The sequence below is a fragment of the Vulpes vulpes genome, chromosome 15, assembly GCF_048418805.1.
Source record: "Vulpes vulpes isolate BD-2025 chromosome 15, VulVul3, whole genome shotgun sequence".
Taxonomy (NCBI): Eukaryota; Metazoa; Chordata; class Mammalia; order Carnivora; family Canidae; genus Vulpes; species Vulpes vulpes.
This window is the reverse complement of record NC_132794.1, coordinates 82,020,793-82,039,432: the sequence shown is the minus strand read 5'-3', so window position 1 is coordinate 82,039,432 and position 18,640 is coordinate 82,020,793. Positions and strand designations below refer to the sequence as shown.

At 33.6% G+C, this 18,640-nt stretch overlaps 1 protein-coding gene across 6 annotated transcripts in view; it reads right to left on the bottom strand.

Annotated features, from left to right (window-relative positions):
* Positions 1 to 18,640, bottom strand: part of KIF20B (kinesin family member 20B) — a 75,457-nt gene that overhangs the window by 40,926 nt on the left and 15,891 nt on the right. For 4 of the 6 annotated variants that reach the window (XR_011997497.1, XM_025990555.2, XM_025990549.2 and 1 more), the window contains exons 10-18: positions 18,251 to 18,322; positions 17,811 to 17,957; positions 16,972 to 17,134; positions 15,850 to 16,128; positions 11,711 to 11,850; positions 10,815 to 10,953; positions 9,663 to 9,891; positions 8,737 to 8,789; positions 3,192 to 3,345 (exon numbers count right to left, since the gene is read on the bottom strand). Coding sequence is in view for 5 of the 6 variants with exons in the window: in XM_025990555.2 (XP_025846340.2) it covers positions 3,192 to 3,345; positions 8,737 to 8,789; positions 9,663 to 9,891; positions 10,815 to 10,953; positions 11,711 to 11,850; positions 15,850 to 16,128; positions 16,972 to 17,134; positions 17,811 to 17,957; positions 18,251 to 18,322 (1,376 nt within the window). In the remaining variant the exon portion in view is untranslated. The remainder of the gene's footprint in view (positions 1 to 3,191; positions 3,346 to 8,736; positions 8,790 to 9,662; positions 9,892 to 10,814; positions 10,954 to 11,710; positions 11,851 to 15,849; positions 16,129 to 16,971; positions 17,135 to 17,810; positions 17,958 to 18,250; positions 18,323 to 18,640) is intronic. The other 2 variants (XM_072739483.1, XM_025990557.2) reach the window with 1 other exon arrangement.

The window sequence follows — 18,640 nt, the reverse complement described above, 5'->3', positions numbered from 1 at the left end:
CTCTTGAATCTTAAAGATTTACCCTATTTTTATAACACTTGTCCACTTACTCTTAAGGAGTTTAATAATCTTCAACCATTATTCTTCCATCAGATTGTCTCCTAACATCTTCTTTTTTTAAGATTCCATTTATTTATTTGAGAGAAAGAGAACATGAGTGGGGGAGTGAGGGTGGAGAACAGAGGGAGAAGAAGAAGCAGACTCCCCACTGAGCAGGGAGCTAGATGCAGGGCTTGATCCCAGAACTCTGAGATTACAACCCCAGCTGCAGACAGACACCCAATCAACTCCATCCAGGCGCCCCATCTCCTAACATCTTACAAAGTTGCAGCAAGTCATTCCACAGTGGAATGACCCCATCTTTTCTACTGGTTCAGATGTCTGTTCTACTTTCCATTTAATAGAATTCTCTACTTATGATGTTATTTTTATACATATGACTTCATCAGTGGAAATGACTAATTAAGAAAACTAAATGAGGATGGATTTTTTTTCATAACTTAGAAATGTTTCTTTAAAAAAGAATCCTCTTGCTCTTTAAAAAAACAAGTTATAAAATTGTCTGAAACCTTCATCAGGAAAGAGATAGGATCTAAGCAAATTTAAAATGACAACAATCAGAAATTCAGAACTCACAAAGATAGATCCTATCTATCCTAAGTCAAGAGATTTGAGTCATACCATATGGATATAGTCCCTAAACCCTGAAGTGAGTACAGAAAGCTCAATAAAACTTTTGTGATCAAGAAATGTTCTTCTTTTAATTTTACTATACAGTTTAAGAACTAGGATGATTACATAATAAGGCAAACCAAACTAATTAGTTTTGTACCCTTCAACATGGATGGGACTAGAGGGTATTATGCTGAGTGAAATAAGTCAATCGGAGAAGGGCAATCATCATATGGTTTCACTTATATGTGGAATATAAGAAATACTGAAAGGGATTATATAGGGAAGGACGAATTACAAGGGAAAAGGGATTATAAGGGAAAGGAGGGGAACTGAGTGGGAAAAATCAGAAAAGGAGACAAACCATGAGAGACTCCTAACTCTGGGAAACAAAGGGTTACAGAAGGGGAGATGGGCGGGGGGTTGGAGCAACTGGGTGACGGGCACTGAGAAGGGCACTTGATGGGATGAGCACTGGGTGTTATAAACAAATTGGCAAATTGAATTTAAATTTTTAAAAAAATTTAGTTTTGTACCTGATTTTTTTCAGATATTCATACTATTCTTTCAGAAAGTTTTAAATGTTCTATATCAAAAGATTTATAGAACATATTCAGGACAGCCTTGTCAGGGAGATTAAAGTATTAGTCCAGCAATTGAGATGGGCAAACTCTTAAGGATCTACTGTTAACTGATAAAAACTAAACATAACAAAAAAAGAATGCAATTAACACTAATTCAATATTTATACTACATTCAACCTATATTTACACTGCTTATATCTTGTTACAATAATTACAGCTTTAGCTGAAAAATCACAAGTGGACTATACTATGTCTCTGGTTTGTCTTTTTTATTGCTATTGAAAACTTTATTTCTCAAACTGTTTACATGACTAGCTTTCCCAAAGTACAGATTCAATGACCTCAAACAAGCAAATTCATAGGGAAATGGCTTTGCATTCCCTTTTAAGAAGAGAACAAGCATCCTACAAAACTATCAACCCCCTGATCTTATCCTACTGGTTACTGGAGTCACTTATTTTATTCTAGGGATTTCTTAGTAGGAGGCAAAAGGGAGGAGAGTGGTTATAGCTATGATATTCATACGATACCTTATGTAATCCTGGTAGTCTCTAATAACACAAATAATTGAGAAATAGTGGTTGTGAATTTAGGGAGAAAAAAATATTTTGTGTTACCTAAACTTACTTAAATCTACCCACATCAAAATTATTTATAGCTAACAACTATAGTTCTTAAATATGGTTCTTTAAGAATAGGCTACATTTAGAATTAGTCCCATTGCGTGTTTCACTTGTTACTGGCCACTTCTATTTCCTAGTGACCTAGTGATCCTACATTGTCAGCCACTCTTTGGTACTGACCAAAGTGAAAGGTAGAGAGGAACAGTGTTACAAAAAAATCATAAGGTTGTCCTCCCAGCAGCAAAGGGACCCCTCCTTCAACAGATAACAGAAGGCATATGCGTATTAATCTCGATTTATTAGTTCACACAAGCACTCTAGATCCCATCTAATGTTATACTATCGTCTAAGGTATGTATTTTTGAAAACATTCATTTTACTGAAGTTCTATGATGGTTTATTATGTTGGTGTACTACCCAGGTGTTTTCATACTTGACCTCAGGAGGCAGGTAGTACTTATTCTACTTTACTAATGACAAAAGTTAAGACTTAACTTACCCATTTTTCTCAGGGTGAAGCAGCTAGTTAAGTTTCTAAAGCTAATGTTCCTAAACCTACTCTTAGAAAGTTCTTACTCCCTGTATCATTATACAACAGTTTTCTAAAAGAAATAATAGCTTAGAGAGAACATAAAAGCTGATCTATTCTTCCACATAGATAAGGACATGTACCATACAGTAAGCATTCACCTACTTTTTTGGTAATTTCATAGTAAATACAATAACTTGAGCATATATATCTTTTATAATGTTCAGCTCAAAGTCTTACTGTCAAATGTCCTTTTATAGAAGGAATAAGAGTATGAGGAGATTCTGGCATAAAAAGATACTATAATTACAAAAATAGAAGTGACGTTTTAACTACCATAAGCACAGAAATAAAAAGAATCATAGGCATGCAAGACATGATAAAAACACAGTATCTAAAAATATTTTATTAAAATAAAAGACAGCTGTAAATACATACAGACATCTTCTAGGCTGTCTATTAACATGTTAGGATAAAAATCAGTGACATGGGGATGCCGGGATGGCTCAGCGGTTGAGTGTCTGCCTTTAGCCCAGGGCCTGATCCTGGAGTCCCGGGATCAAGGTCCACATCAGGCTTCCTGCGTGGAGCCTGCTTCTCCCTCTGCCTGCATCTCTGCATCTCTGCATCTCTCTCTCTCTCTCTCAAATAAATAAATAAAATCTTTAAAAAAAAAAATCAGTGACAGGTACATTTCCTCAGGTTTTTTCCTTAAATAAGTAAATTTCCTCCTATTTGCAACTTTTCCCATTACAGCAGTTCTACTGACAAGTGAAGTAGTACCTTTTTTTGCTGGTGGCTCTTCTAATTGAAGTTCATTTTTATTTATTCTTTTTCTTCCCAAATCAGTTTTGGTTTTGTCATCCTTAGGCACTTCAACTGTTTCATTAGAAGTCAACTTATTGTTTTTTACTAAAGAAGATGTACCAGCCTCATCCTAAAATAAAATTAAAATAAAGATTAGTTCACATATAAATCATGTTTCTGTAGTGTATCATAAAAATTTATTTTCAAATTTGTTGAAACATTTTCTAAGATTTCTTAAGTCTCACCCTAAAATAACTGATGGCTTTGGCAAGTGAGTAATATTAACTTGTATATTCAGTAAGGAAAACTAAAACACATGTCTTTAAAGTCAGTTAAGCACGTAGTTTTACCCTGATACCTAAAAACAAATTCATCCTTATGGGCTAGAAACTTGCTTGGGGATGATAACTGGAGAACCCTAAAACACCCCTAAGTCACTATTCAAAATGTGCTTTGAAAAGAAAAATACACTATAACAAAATTGTTTCTTATAGATACTTGAACTTAAAATCTTGAGGTCCCATTCTAGAAACTCAACAATTGTTTGTTACCAAAGCCTCTCAAAGATAAGCAGCATTTTTTAACACTCTAACAACTCCTAGAAAAGTAGTTTTGGCCTTAGCTTCTAGCCTATGTATATTTAAAGATATACAGTCTGCATACAGCCTGAAAACTGAGTCCCTAGCTTATCTAAACAATAAAAATCACTTAGATTTTTATTTTTTAAGGCAAATACTATGCCTCCCTAAAAGGCTAGCAGGAAAAAAAGATACAATTTACTATTATTCAGAAAAAGGAAGAGTGAAACTCATCAGTTAAGCACAAGTCTATAAAGTAAAGGTATGGTAAAGGCAGGGATTTGTTTTTAAATGCAAAGATGACTTAAAACCCTTCATGCTGGTAGCAATCCATTGGGGGCCAGGGAATAGCGTATGTAAAAAACAAAATGCTGGGTGCTTGGGTGGCTCAGTGAGTTAAGAGTCTGCCTTCGGCTCAGGTCATGATCACAGGCTCCTGGGATGGAGTTCCAAGTAGGTCCTCCTTGCTCAGCAAGGAGTCTGCTTCTCCCTCTGCTGCCCCCCCCCCTACAGCTGGTGCCCATTTTCTCTCTCTTTCTTTCTCAAGAATGAATAAATAAAATCTTTTTAAAAAGAAGAAAGCAAAATGCCATTTTACATCAAAAATCAAACATTTTATGCAGGAGATATATATGAGATAGATGCCTTTTTTATTTTTTTTTAATTTTTTAAAGTTTTTATTTTTTATTGTTTGATGGTGTCAGAAATGTTTTTTTTTTTTAAGATTTTATTTATTCATGACAGACATGGAGACATATGCAGAGGGAGAAGCAGGCTCCATGCAGGGTGCCCAATGTGGGACTCAAACCTAGGACTCCGGGATGATGCCCCAAGCCAAAGGCAGACGCTCAAAGGCTGAGCCACCCAGGGGTCCCACCCAGGCATCCTGATGAGATAGATGCCTTTTTTAAATCATAAAGTAATGAGGATTTTTTTTTTCTTTTTAAGTTTTGTTAGATATCCCTAAACAGAGAATGTCATAAAGAAAAACCTCTACTCTTTCTCACAATTAGTCCCCTGGTGTCACTGAGAAATAACAAAATCCTGGAATAGACAGATCATACCTCTGACAAAGCCTAAGAGTTTTCAAATAGTCCATGACAGGTTCAAGTTGCCTCTTTCCTCACTCTTAGACCTCTCAAAATGATCTGACCATTTTTTTCCCTCCTTCAAATTATACAACTTCATAAAAAAAAAAATCTATCCTCCACAACTGTTTTTGAAAGGAATCTTTTCTGCCCCTAGAGTATGCTTGGTTGGGAGGATGACCAAGAACCACCATTCAAAATAAACTTTTTATCATTAGGAAGAGTGTGTTTTCAAGACAAGCTTTGGAACAGTGATCCCAGATCAACAGTTAATCATCACATTCAGATTAAGTTCCAAATTACTCTGCATTTGTTTACATATTTATGTGAACAATTTCGCACATTGTTTTAACCAAGCTGGTAACAGAATCTAGAACCTACCCAAAAAGTTTATTTACAGGCAAGGACTATTAAGTTAGGAATACTGCTAATTTAAAGTCCTTTTTCACTAATACTTAAACACGACCTAACACACTGTGGTATATAAACATACTATAGAAATAAATAGAATTCCAGTTTGATTTTCCAACAATCCTGGAAAGCCAGCATAGCTATGAACTATCCCTTCCCCCTAATTTGAACTGGCTAAATTTTATTCATCCTTTACGGATCAACTTAATCATTTTCATCTCCAGAAAGTAGTCCCTAAACATACACCTATTCTCAGCTTCTTGCATATACTGACTACCACCGCACATTGCATTCTAATTCTGTTTATGCGGTTTCTCTCTTACTAAAGATCATTTAGGGTCGAGTCCCATATCAGGCTCCCTGCATGGATCCTGCTTCTCCCTCTGCCAGTGTCTCTGCCTCTCTCTGTGTGTCTCTCATGAATAAATAAATAAATAAAATCTTAAAAAAAAAAAAAGATACCAATCATGCCTCATCTGGTCAGAGAAAAGACACACAAAAGCACCTCCAAACAAAGCAGAGAGGTTTGGCTATTAGTTTACTCAGCCTACTATGTCTATATATTCTGCCTTTTCAAATTCAAACAATAATCTAAAAGAGTTTACAATAAAAAACATAAAAGAAAACTAAAACCATTGTTTTAAAAAAGAGGATTAGAAGACAGGCTAATTATCCTAACTAAATATGAAATTACCCCAATTTGTACTTCTAAAACCCTTAAAGGCTTTTACATGGCATAGTAAATGCAATTTTTTAAAATAATTTAAAAATTTACTTTTTAAATTTTTTTAAAAAAATATCTTCGCTATTAAGCATATGAACATTAGCAAAAAATTCATTTAATAAAAATAAATCTCTAGCAAAAAAAACCCTAACTCCACTGAATTTCACTTATAGTTCTATATTCAGACACAGAAATACAGACAGGTACAGTGATAGAGATAGAGACAGAAATCTCTATGACCTGCAGATATCTAAGCACATTAAATTCCTTTTGCCCTCCAACTAGCTAAGGCTTATGCTTCCAAGAACAAAATATTCTTCTCTCTCATGTATGTGAAGCACTGCCAGGATAGTTTGTGGATGTTATGTTCAAAGAAGACAAATGCCCTCTTGCAAGTTCTCAAAAAACAGATTTGCATGATGCTAAACTAAAACCAACACAAAAATAAGCAATTAAACATTCTTAGTAAATTAATCTAAGCTATATAAGCTATTTTAAATTATTTTATTTTGAACTAAAACATAGACTTTTTAATGTAAATTATAAGGCAGACAAAGTTAAATTCTTACAGTGCTTGCAAATGTGTTTTCTGTATGAAATTTTAGGTTCTGAAATTTTATTATATCCTCTTTTTGAACATTTGTATCTATCAACTCTTGAATTCTTTGATTCTAGTATTTTTTTAAAAGAAGAGAAACAGCAATGTTTAGTAAATATATTTTAGAATAGATAAAATGCAAGTTATGATGCAATTTTTGAAATCCTTCAAATTTTAATATTAGTATAAGGCATATATGTTATACTTTATATGTTAGTAAAGCATAAAGAGTACTTAGTATGTATTCTGTAAAAATAAATACATATTGAGGTGCCTGGGTAGCTCAGTTGGTTAAGCATCTGACTCTTGGTTTCAGCTCAGGTCACAATCTCAGGGTCCTGGGATTAAGCCCCATAATAGATTCTGTGCTCAGCAGGAAGTCTGCTTCAGATTCTCTTTCTCCCTCTCCCTTTGTGTCTCCCCTCCCCTGCTAATGCATGTGCACACTCTCTCTCCCTCTCTCAGATAAATTAATTAAATATTTTAAATAAATAAAAAGTAAACGTCTAAAAATGCTCCCAACCAACTTGGTTTTCTCTTATTTTTATTTAGGAGGAAGATTATGGTAGGCTTCTTATTTTCTATTTTACATAGTTTTATGTAACTGAATTTTTACAACTAGCATCTATTTTTCTAACCAGAAAAAATAAGGAAAAGATTAGAAATCACCTTAAACAGTAGCTGTCATGTCTTCTGATAAGTACATTATTTTGTTATTTCTTTAAATGCTGCATATTAGATACCAAAGATCTTGATTTATGTCTGATTATATCTTAAAATATTTAGCTCTTTAGAAGTGTAAGTGTAAACTGGTGTAAGAAGACCCACACCAGAGAAGGTCAGGAAAAGCAGCATGTTTAGAGCTTTGAATTTACTTCATTTCCATGTATACTTATAATTTCATATTTAGACCTATCAATGTCAAATCCATCTACAACCATTTGGAATGATTATCTGATCTAAAGGTACAAAGTACCAAAGATCTTCAGAATTCAATGCTGCACACTACTCAAGCCATACCCCATACTTTAAAAGTCAGTAATTTTATTTTTTTTATTTTTTTTTAAGATTTTATTTATTGATTGATGAGAGACACAGACAGAGAGAAAGAGGCAGAGACACAGGCAGAGGGAGAAGCAGGCTCCATGCAGGGAGCCCGATGTGGGACTCGATCCCACGTCTCCAGGATCACGCCCCTGGCTGAAGGTGGCGCTAAACCTCTGAGCCACTGGGGCTGCCCACATTTTTTATTTTTTTTTATTTTTTTAAGATTTTATTTATAAAAGTCAGTAATTTTAGAGGAAATAAACACCATCTAAGTGCCAAAGATGTTCAGAATTCAATGCTGCACACTACTCAAGCCATATCCCATACTTTAAAAGTCGGTAATTTTAGAGGAAATAAACACCATCTAAACGCATCAATCAACACTATGCACCTAGTGAAAAAATGACACAGATCTCTATGTGCTGATGTAGAATTATCTCCAAGACATCTTTAGAGGAAGAAAACAAAGACACGAAACTAATTAATCCCATTTGTATAAATTTTTTTTTAAGTAGGCTTGAGGATTGAACTCACAACCCTGAGATCAAGACCTGAGCTAAGATCAAGAGTCAGCCGCTTAACCAACTAAATTACCCAAGCATCCCTAATTTGTGTAAACTTTTTAAAAGATCTGTGTGTGTTCTCTACTATATGTAAATAAATATCTTCTGGAAAGAATGAAGAAACTTTCCAGTGGCTATCATTGAAAAAAAGGCACAAGGTTTGAAAGTACTTATAATTTTGAACTTTTTATCATTAATTTATTACTTTTTCTTTAGTTAGTTTTTTTTTTTTTTAATTTTTATTTATTTATGATAGTCACAGAGAGAGAGAGAGAGAGGCAGAGACATAGGCAGAGGGAGAAGCAGGCTCCATGCACCGGGAGCCTGATGTGGGATTCGATCCCGGGTCTCCAGGATCGCGCCCTGGGCCAAAGGCAAGCGCCAAACCACTGCGCCACCCAGGGATCCCCATAGTTAGTTTTAAAATAAATATACATTGTCATAAGTCATGCTCCTTCAATTGCTTAATTATTAATTTCCTTATCAAGACAAAATGAAATTTGAACTATTACCTTATTAGATTTTTCAAGCTCTTGAATCAATGAATTTAAATTAATTTCTGATTCTGAAAAAAATAAGAATATTGAAAATAAATATCTAAGCATCTAAAAATATTATCACTGAATAATCATGAAACATAAGCTTCTACAGCAGACACTGAAACTTGTGCTACATTTGGAAAAAAGATGTTGACAGCACTAAAAGAACACAGCACTCACCTACTAATTCTACCACCAGAGGGCAATGTTTCTGAAAAAGCCTCATTCAACATCCCATCCAGGATAAAAAATTACTGACATATGCTAACTTGTAAAAAAAAAAAAATGTCTGGTAAAACTTCAGAGAAGAGAGGAAAACAGTACCTTTCTAGTCCACTTGATGTAGAGGAACAACTTACCTGCTATTTTCTACACATCTTGTTTCACACAAAAAAGGGCAGAATATTTCATCTAACCCTTTTGAAGACAATATATGACATTATAAATTATATATATATGTATACATATATACATTACATAGACATTATATAACATTATAAATTTTATGTATATATATATATACATATAATTGAGTTAGATAGATAAGTAGATAGGTAAACAGACAGACAGATACAGCTCTAAGCTGGAATGGAGCACCAATTTAACAGGATCACTCCATAGGAGTCCCTCTATCCCAAACTTACAGGCCCAGAGCAGAATCTACTCTACTAGGACAATTCATAAAAAATACAGAACAAAATCCACGGTTTTACAATTTCATAGATTTCTTAATTTGCTGATAAAACTGATGCTTAGTTTGGTGGTGGTGTTTTGGTTTTGTTTTGTTTTGTTTTTTTGAGAAGTCCATTTTCTACTAATATTAATCTAAAAGTAAACGAAGGCAAAAAAATTTTAATAGTAAATAAGATCTAAATATGGATTAAAATACATCGACTTACCATTTTGTCTCTTTTTTAACTCTTCCTGGGTTTTGACTAATTCTTCCTTGGTTTTAGCTAATTCAGCTTTAACTTGATTAAACTTTATTTCTAAACAAGCAATTGCTTCCTGGGGGTCAGCAAGAGATGTAATATATAAGTGAGCAATTTCAGCCTGTTTCTTAATATCAGTGACATCATCTTGAAGAGAATCAATAATATCTTCAATTCCTATATAATTATGTGCTTCCTAAAAATAGCAAAAACCACATGCCTAATGTTAACAGTGGCTTTCACTCTTATAATGCGGCACTATCTGATTTAGACAGTTTTAAGAATACATAGCAAAAAATTCACAACTTAAAATGTTTTCCAATAAAGTATATTAAAGCATCTCTAATTATGAAAAAGCTGTGTTTCAGTACTCATTTTCTGTTTTACAGAACACAAAACATAACTTCATTAAAAAAAATGTCATAAGCTATGATAAGTCATCATAGAACAATTATGACAAACAGTTCAGGTATATTTTCACTTATATGTCTCCTAAGTCTCTGTTGGGACAGCTGAGGAAACAAACCTCCAATATCACAACTCAAACCAAGAGCCAAATCATGTCTGGGACATGTAGAGATAATCTGACAGCAAGAACCAGGACATCACCATCCCAGGCCCCTAAACTAACAAAAAAAAAAAAAAAAGGAACAACCCTCAAAAGACATCAATTAAAATGGAAGCAGCAGAAAAGAATATTTCAACAGCAGGGAATGAATGGTAAGTCAGCCAATAAGAGAAATCCTTTTACATATAATGTTTTTGCTCTAATCAGACCAGCATAAAGGACTCTTAGGCCCTTTTAAAACTATTTAAGATTAACACAAATCTAAGAGAGATATCTCATATTCAGACTAAAAGGAACCTACTAACCTATAATCAATACAAGGACTCAAAAGCAACACCAAAATGATATAAACATAACACATAATTTTTTTCTATTCTAATAGTTATAAACAAATTGTGCTTACATTCCTTAACAAAGCATGCTTAATTATAATGAAGCTACATAGTAAATTTTCTAACTCTAAAGTATATTAATGTTTTTTCATTACTGATGAAATACACTACATGGCCCCACCAAAAACCTCACTGGACTTAACATTTCAGTAAACATACTTTGGTTTCAACTTTCACGGCACAATCTTCATTCACTGGTTCTTCTTGAGTGTCACATTTACCAACCAAATCCTTGAAGATAGCCAAACGACATTCAGCATTTTCCTCAAGTATCTCTCGTTCCTGAAGAAGAGTTTCCCTTCATAACACAAATTAATCACATTAAGAAAAAGCACTACTTTGTGTTTTTTTTTTTTAATTTCTAAGATTAAGGATATATGCACCCCTATGTTTACTGCAGCATTATTTATAATTGCCAAACTATGGAAGTAGCTCGTGTCAATTGATAAATGGATAAGGATATGGTGTGTGTGTGGGTATGTGGGGTATGTGGGATGTGTGGGATGTGTGGGATGTGTGGGGTGGGTGGGTGGGTGTGATGGAATATTACTCAGCCATAAAAAGGAATAAAATCTTGCCATTTACAACAACATAGATGGAGCTAGAGATTATAATGCTAAGCAAAATAAGTCAAATAAAGATATATACCATATGATCTCACTAATATGTGGAATTTAAGAAGCAAAACAAATGAGCAAAGGGGGGAAAAAAAAGACAAACCAAGAAACCAGAGAACAAACTGATGGTTACCAGTGGGATGTATGAGGGGGATGGGTCAGATAGGTGATGGGGATTAAAGAATACACTTGTAATGATGAAAAAAAGAAATAAAATAATAAAAATAAACAAAGATCAAATACTTATAAATTAAAAGGAGGTTTTAAATCATTCACGTATAACTCAGAATCACTGTGAGGATTATTAGCAAGGTACTTTTAAGCCCATAGAAAAATGTCCAAATTCAGAAGCCACTTAATATAAGTATAAATAACTTTTAAAAATTCTGAACAAATCAAATCCTCAATTCTTACTAGGACACCAAAGAAGTAACTTACTTAAAGTCAGCTTCCCGTTGAGCTAAATATTGAGTAAACTCCTGCGTAACTTCATCACGAATTTTAAATTCCAATGTTAACTTTTCTTTTCTTTCATTTATCAGTTTTTTCTTCAAGTCTTCTATTAAATCCAACAGTTTCTAAAACATAAATATTAAAATCTTAAGAATATATTCCAACAGAAGTACAGTCCAAGTATTCAAAATAACAATATAGTTGACTATAATTATGCATCCTTCTAATAGTAATATTCTCACTGAAAATTATGTATTTCCAGAAATTCATTAATCTGAAAACTCAGGTGGACCTCTCCATATTTTAAAAATAGACTTACAGTAACTCAAATGTCTCACTGTATGACTACACTAAGAAAGAAAGGAAAGAAAAAAATTTGAAGATCTTTATCTACCAGGAACTACTCTGGAGAGTTCCTATTTGATGCCTTCCAATCCACACAACCTTCCATCAGCTTCGCAGCTGCATCTATATTTCATAGGTGGAGAAAGTAAAGACCAGGTGTGTGGAAAGTGCTGGACGTCAGATTTTAAATTAGTCAAGATCTAAAGGCCAAGTGTTACATATAATAGTTACTAAGAACCCCAAACACTTTCCAAAATGGAAAAAAGAGATGTTACATAAACTTATCTTATGTGGCTTTACCTACCCAATATGAGCAACAACTCTAAGACCTTGGAAAAAGCATATATAATCATATAATACAGACAATGAATAAATAAAGCAATTAACACCTGACATAGCCAATATAGATCTGTAATAAAATAGGTTATATTTTAAGATAAAGCCTGATATTCCTTAAGGTTTCTACTTAAAGTTTCTCAATAATAAGTTAATCAATAAACTCAAACTGCAGATCTTTCCATGTCTCAATTTTATATTTGAAATTTTTTTCTACAGATATTGTAACTTTGAAATTCTCTTAAGAACTTATACTGAGGAAACACTTAAATAACAGTATCCACCAGTGTTTTGGCTATGAGAATAGTTATCACAGTGCTATTGTTTTATGGTAGCACTTATATTTAATTAAGGAAAAGTGAAACCTAATTCAAAAGTCAAACGTAAAAGATTGGTTCAATTATGGTACAATCACACAGTAACCTACTGTAATGAATAATGATGACATATTAATAATTCACAATTTGCACAATTTACTTTTAAATGAAGAAAATGAGGATACAAAAGAGTAGAATATATACTAAAAAATCCATTAACATGAGTGATATGTAAAGACATCTTTATATTTGATTTGTTTCCCTCTTTTTCTTTTTCCAGATTCCACCATGATCTTTTATAATTCTAAACAACCACATTTTCCCAGTTTAAACCAATAAACTGGGATCCCTGGGTGGCGCAGCGTTTTAGCGCCTGCCTTTGGCCCAGGGCGCAATCCTGGAGACCCGGGATCGAATCCCATGTCAGGCTCCCGGTGCATGGAGCCTGCTTCTCCCTCTGTGTCTCTGCCCCTCTCTCTGTGTGTGTGTGTGTGACTATCATAAATAAATAAAAATTTAAAAAAATAAATAAATAAAATAAACCAATAAACTGTAATGATCAAAGAAGAAATGTAGGAGGCCTAGAGAAATCTGCATGAATGTAGGAATAGCTTGGGAAATTCATTTATTAATTCTCAACAATTCATTTTTTATCATTGCTAGCACATGATAAAGTTTTTGCTAAAAAAAATCTGATCATTCTACCTAATTGAACCATAAGTATTAATATGCTAATATCAATGTATCTCATAATGATTTTTAATGCCAACTAAAATGCTAATAACATAAAGCAAGTAGTCTAATCAGGTTCATTTTTTTTTTTTTACATTTTTTAAAATTTAAATTCAATTTGCCAACATATAGTATAACACCCAGTGTTCATCCCATCAAGTGCCCTCCTCAGTATTCAGGTTCATTTTTAAAAGTTAAATATTAGAATATATTTTGATGAAATGTTTAAGTACCTTATCAATGTTACAGGAAGATACGCACTTATATAGTTCAATTATGAACTATAGCATTATTTTTCTCTGGTAAATTCAGAAATGTTACTAACATTTCAACTTTAATCAACATTTTACATAAACTTTAGCTTTGAGAAGATTAATACAAACTAAAATAGGACTACTGATCGCTCCTTTCCTCACTGAGGTTAAGTATTACATTACAGAGGTCCATGGTAAACAAGATACCATTACATTGTGACCAGATAAATTGGGACTCACATCTGAAGCTTTTATTCTCATTTCCAAACAATACAAGTGCAACGATGACTTTCAGGGACAATGAAGTAAATTATTAAAATGAGAATATTAAACCCAATACCTCTTCCATCTACTTGGACTTCTAAAGTCCAAGAGTACTATGATATGAGATTTGTCAACACCATTAAAGCACACCCATGAGCACAAGGTTACCAGTTATCCTAGGACAATAAGACTCCATATATACAGACAGTTATGGCAAGTTAATAAGGGGAACCTTATTAATGTGAATGTATTAATGTAATGTAATGTGAACATGATCTAAATCTCAAGATTAATACAACGTAAATAAACGTGTGGACTGTATTTGGACCGAGGCTAAAAATACCATTGTTTAATCTTACTTATTTATTGTAAATATAAGATGACGAACTAATTCCTGTTTTTGAAGAAAGAATAATTGGTACTGGGTAGACATTTTGATTGGTGCTTGTACTTAAGACTGCAAAGTAGGGAGGATCCCTGGGTGACTCAGCAGTTTAGCGCCTGCCTTTGGCCCAGGGTGTGATCCTGGAGACCTGGGATCGAGTCCCACGTCAGGCTCCCTGTGTGGAGCCCGCTTCTCCCTCTGCCTCTCTCTCTCTGTATGTGTCTCATGAATAAATAAATAAAATATTTAAAAAAAAAAAAAAAGACTGCAAAGTAGGTTTGGTGGGGTATGCGATAATCATTGGTCAAAGGATAGTGAGGAACAAGGTATTCACATGACCTCAAAGTATCATCCCATAGGTAATATACTTTTACAATGAAAAGAGATCTGAAACACAATACCTTAACCAAATGAGCAAAACTTAGCATAACCAAGAATGGAGAAATCAGACAGCATGTGTCTCCTGATAGGATGCAATGGGAAATTCACAACTTGACCTACATAATAGTATAAAACCTAAATCACGAAGAAAAATCAGAGAAATCCAGAGTGGGGGTATGCTACAAGAAAATCAACCTCAATTTCTCAAAAATCTTTACAAGATTATAAATAACTAAAGAAACACAAAAAACCTGACGTTCAAAAGCAGTGTGTTAACTTTGGTTGTAGATCAAAATCAAAGTGGTTATAAAGGACATACATACTGGGACCAATGAAGAAATCTCAATATGGTCAGCATAACTAATTATATTATTGTATCAGTGTTAAATTGCTTAGGTGTGAAATGGTCTTGTGATTATAAGGAATATGTCTACATTATTAAGAAATACATGCTGAAGTAATTAGTTGTAAGGTAAAAAAAATTAATTGTAAGGTATCACTATGTCTACACCTTGTTTTCAAATGATAGAGGCAAAAAAAAATGTGTATTCACATATACATGGAGAATGAAACATGGTAAAGTGTTACCTGGCAAATCCAAGCAAATCTAATGGGTTTTCATTGTACTAATCTTTCTCTAGGTTTAAAATTTTTCAAAGCACAAGGGAGCCTAACTGGCTCAGTTGGTGCAGTGTCCAACTCTTGAGCTCAGAGTTGCGAGGTCAAGCCCCACACTGAATATAAAGTTTGCTTAAAACTAAAATCTTTAAAAAAAAATTTTTTTCAGGATGCCTGGGTGGGTCAGTGGTTAAGCGTCTGCCTTTAGCTCAAGACGTGATTCTGGGGTCCCAGGATTGAGTCCTGCATAGGGCTTCCTGCACGGAGCCTCTTTCTCCCTTGCTATGTCTCTGCCTCTCTCTGTCTCTCATGAATGAATAAATAAAATCCTTCAAAAAAAATTTTTTTTTCAAAAAAAATATAAAGTTGAGATATATAAAAAATTTAGTATATTGTTGAAAAAAGTTAGAAGAGAGGAAGCCTTAATATTCTTATCCCTAACTTCACAATAATAGTAAGCCAAGCTTAGAAGTACGAGTTCTTAATACATACTCTCTTCTCCTTGTAGCTAATGAAAGCCTTATCCTCCTCCAACGTTTTATCTAGATCTTCATCGGTAAGTTCAGTTTCCACACTTTGGTTTTCTTCACCGTTTTCTGGATTCTCAGTTAGATCTTCATCTTCCACCAAGTCTTCTAAACCACTTTCCCATAAAATTGTGGATTTTATTTTATTAACTGAATTATTAATATCTAGTGATGCATCTTGAGAAGACTTGGCAGGTCCAAATGATTTTTCCTGAGAAGAATTTAAAGTGTCTGGAACATAAACCTGTTAAAATATTCAATGTGACTTTTAAAACAGAAAAGGAAAAATTGTCAACTAAAAAATAATTTCACACATTTAAGTCAAATGACAACTCTAGTGTTTAAAAAAGACCTATGCAGAGACAGAACATGAGAGACTCCTAACTAGGGGAAACGAACAAGGGATGGTGGAAAGGGAGGTGGGTGGGGGGACTGGGTGATGGGCACTGAGGGGCGCACTTGATGGGATGAGCACTGGGTGTTATGCTATAATGTTGGCAAATTGAACTCCAATAAAAAATAAATAAATACATACATACCAAAAATCAAAAAAATAAATAAAATAAAAAATAAAAAAGGCCTATGTAAACAAATATATAAGGACTTCAAGCAAAAGGGCTTCCTGATTAGCCACTATGTGAACTAGACTGATGGCAGAGCAGACAATTCTTTATAAGAATGCTCCTAAATTGGGGGCATCTGGCTGGCTCAGTTGGTTGGGCATCTGACTCCTGGTTTCGGCTCAGGTCAGATCTCAGGGTTGTAGGATAGAACCCCACGTTGGGCTCCACACTTAGTTCAGAGTCTGCTTGGGTTTCTCTCTCCCTCTCCTTCTGCCCCACTCCACCATACTTGCTCTCTCTCTCACTCAAATAAATATATAAATCTTTTTTAAAAATAATAATAATAGCAAGGGAAACTTTCAATCTTGTCAGACGCCTCTTGTCAAATGTTTACATTTTTAATTTTCCATTATTTCCTAGGTTTACAGTTGTAAGTGCAAAATATATTAGCTATGCTGACAAAAAAATGGTTCATATTCTAATAAAAGACTTAACAAAATATGCAGAAATTTGAATATATTTACTTTTTGTGCAATGGCTGAGAATTTCAACACATTGAGCGTTTCATCATAGGCAAAATAACATTGGCTGATGTTGACAATCATGCTTATTTTCCCTTTACCATTAAAAAAACTTTGAAAATAGTGGGTCAGTTTACTTTCCCGAAACGGCACATGCTGTTGAAACCTATGGAAAAGATTTCAAAAAACTCTAAATTAAAACAAATCTCATAAGGTAAGAATGCTGATAAATTTTACAAAGAAATAATTAATCTAGCTATCATGGACTTCTAGGTTACTGATTAGTTCTGCCTATGAAAGTCATTTTCTGTTTGTTATTTTCTTTAAATACTGATAACAATACTACTACTAATAATAACTCACTAGACAAAATGTTAAAAAAAAAATCACATTGAATTGGGTTGCATTTTCTAGCATAAAGCAATTTTACAATATACACCATGAAACACCTTTACTAAAAATGATGAAGGCTAATTATAATTTGCTCAGTCTAAAATACTAATTAATTCAGAAATCTATCACATCTAGAAGAAAACAATGATTTGTTAAAAATAAAGTGGTCATAGATGCTAAGCCAGAATCATGAGAAGCTTATTATCTAAAGTGTCTGTTGACATATATTTGCTACGGAAAATATTGTGTTTACTTGATGAGTCACTAGCATCAACTGACACTGTTTTTTATTTCAATTTTTTTCATCCAAGAACTCTAAGTATTTCTATTATAATCCATATATTGTCATTATGTAAAAGGTTAAAAACAAAAAATTTTCTAAAACTAAAGTTGAAAGTTTAAATGTTATTAATAATTAATATGCCAGTAGCACTTCAAGTAACACTTACTTTGACTTTTCACTGTTTTTCAAAACATTGATACACTTCCCCAGAGTCAATAAAGAAGTGTTGATGTTCCCAGTCTCTCTTAGCCTTTCCCCTTCATTCTGTGTCTTCATGGTTCTTTCTGAACCAGCAAGATCACATAAACACAATCTAAATTAACCAAAAAAAAAAAAAAAAAAACTATAAAAAGTTCTTCAAAACAGAATAATTCAAAATAATTACAATATATTTTTTAAGAGAGATAGAACGCATGAGTGGGGATGAGGGCAGAGGGAAAGAGAGAACTGTGAGCAGGCTCCATGCTCAGCACAGAACCCTGCACAGGGCTCAATCTCACAATCCTCAGATCTTGACCTGAGCTGAAACCAAGAGTCTGACGTTTAACCAACTGAGCCACCCAAGCGCCCCCAAAATAATTACAATTTAAAGAATGCTAAACTTACTCACTGACGCGCATTACATGAGGCATTTCAGAATCTTCAATCTGTAATATTCTAATAGTGAATATGCTGTGACTAAAAGAAAATACAAAAATCAAATGGTATCTTTTAATTTCTGTATTCTAAATAGGCAAAGCAAGCAAAAAAAAAAAAAAAATCAACATTTATTTCCTAATAACAGCCATACCTCCGGCATTGCATTTTCCAACTAGTTGCCAGATATTTCAATCCAATGTTCCATTGTCACCTACATACTAACTCCCTAAAACCAAACACCTATCTCTCATTTAGCCCCAAATTCCTTGAGACCTCTTCTTCTAACATTCAAACTTCAATTAGTGAAATAACAGAATAAAATCTCAATTTACTTGCAAAAAATCATACTATTGGTTA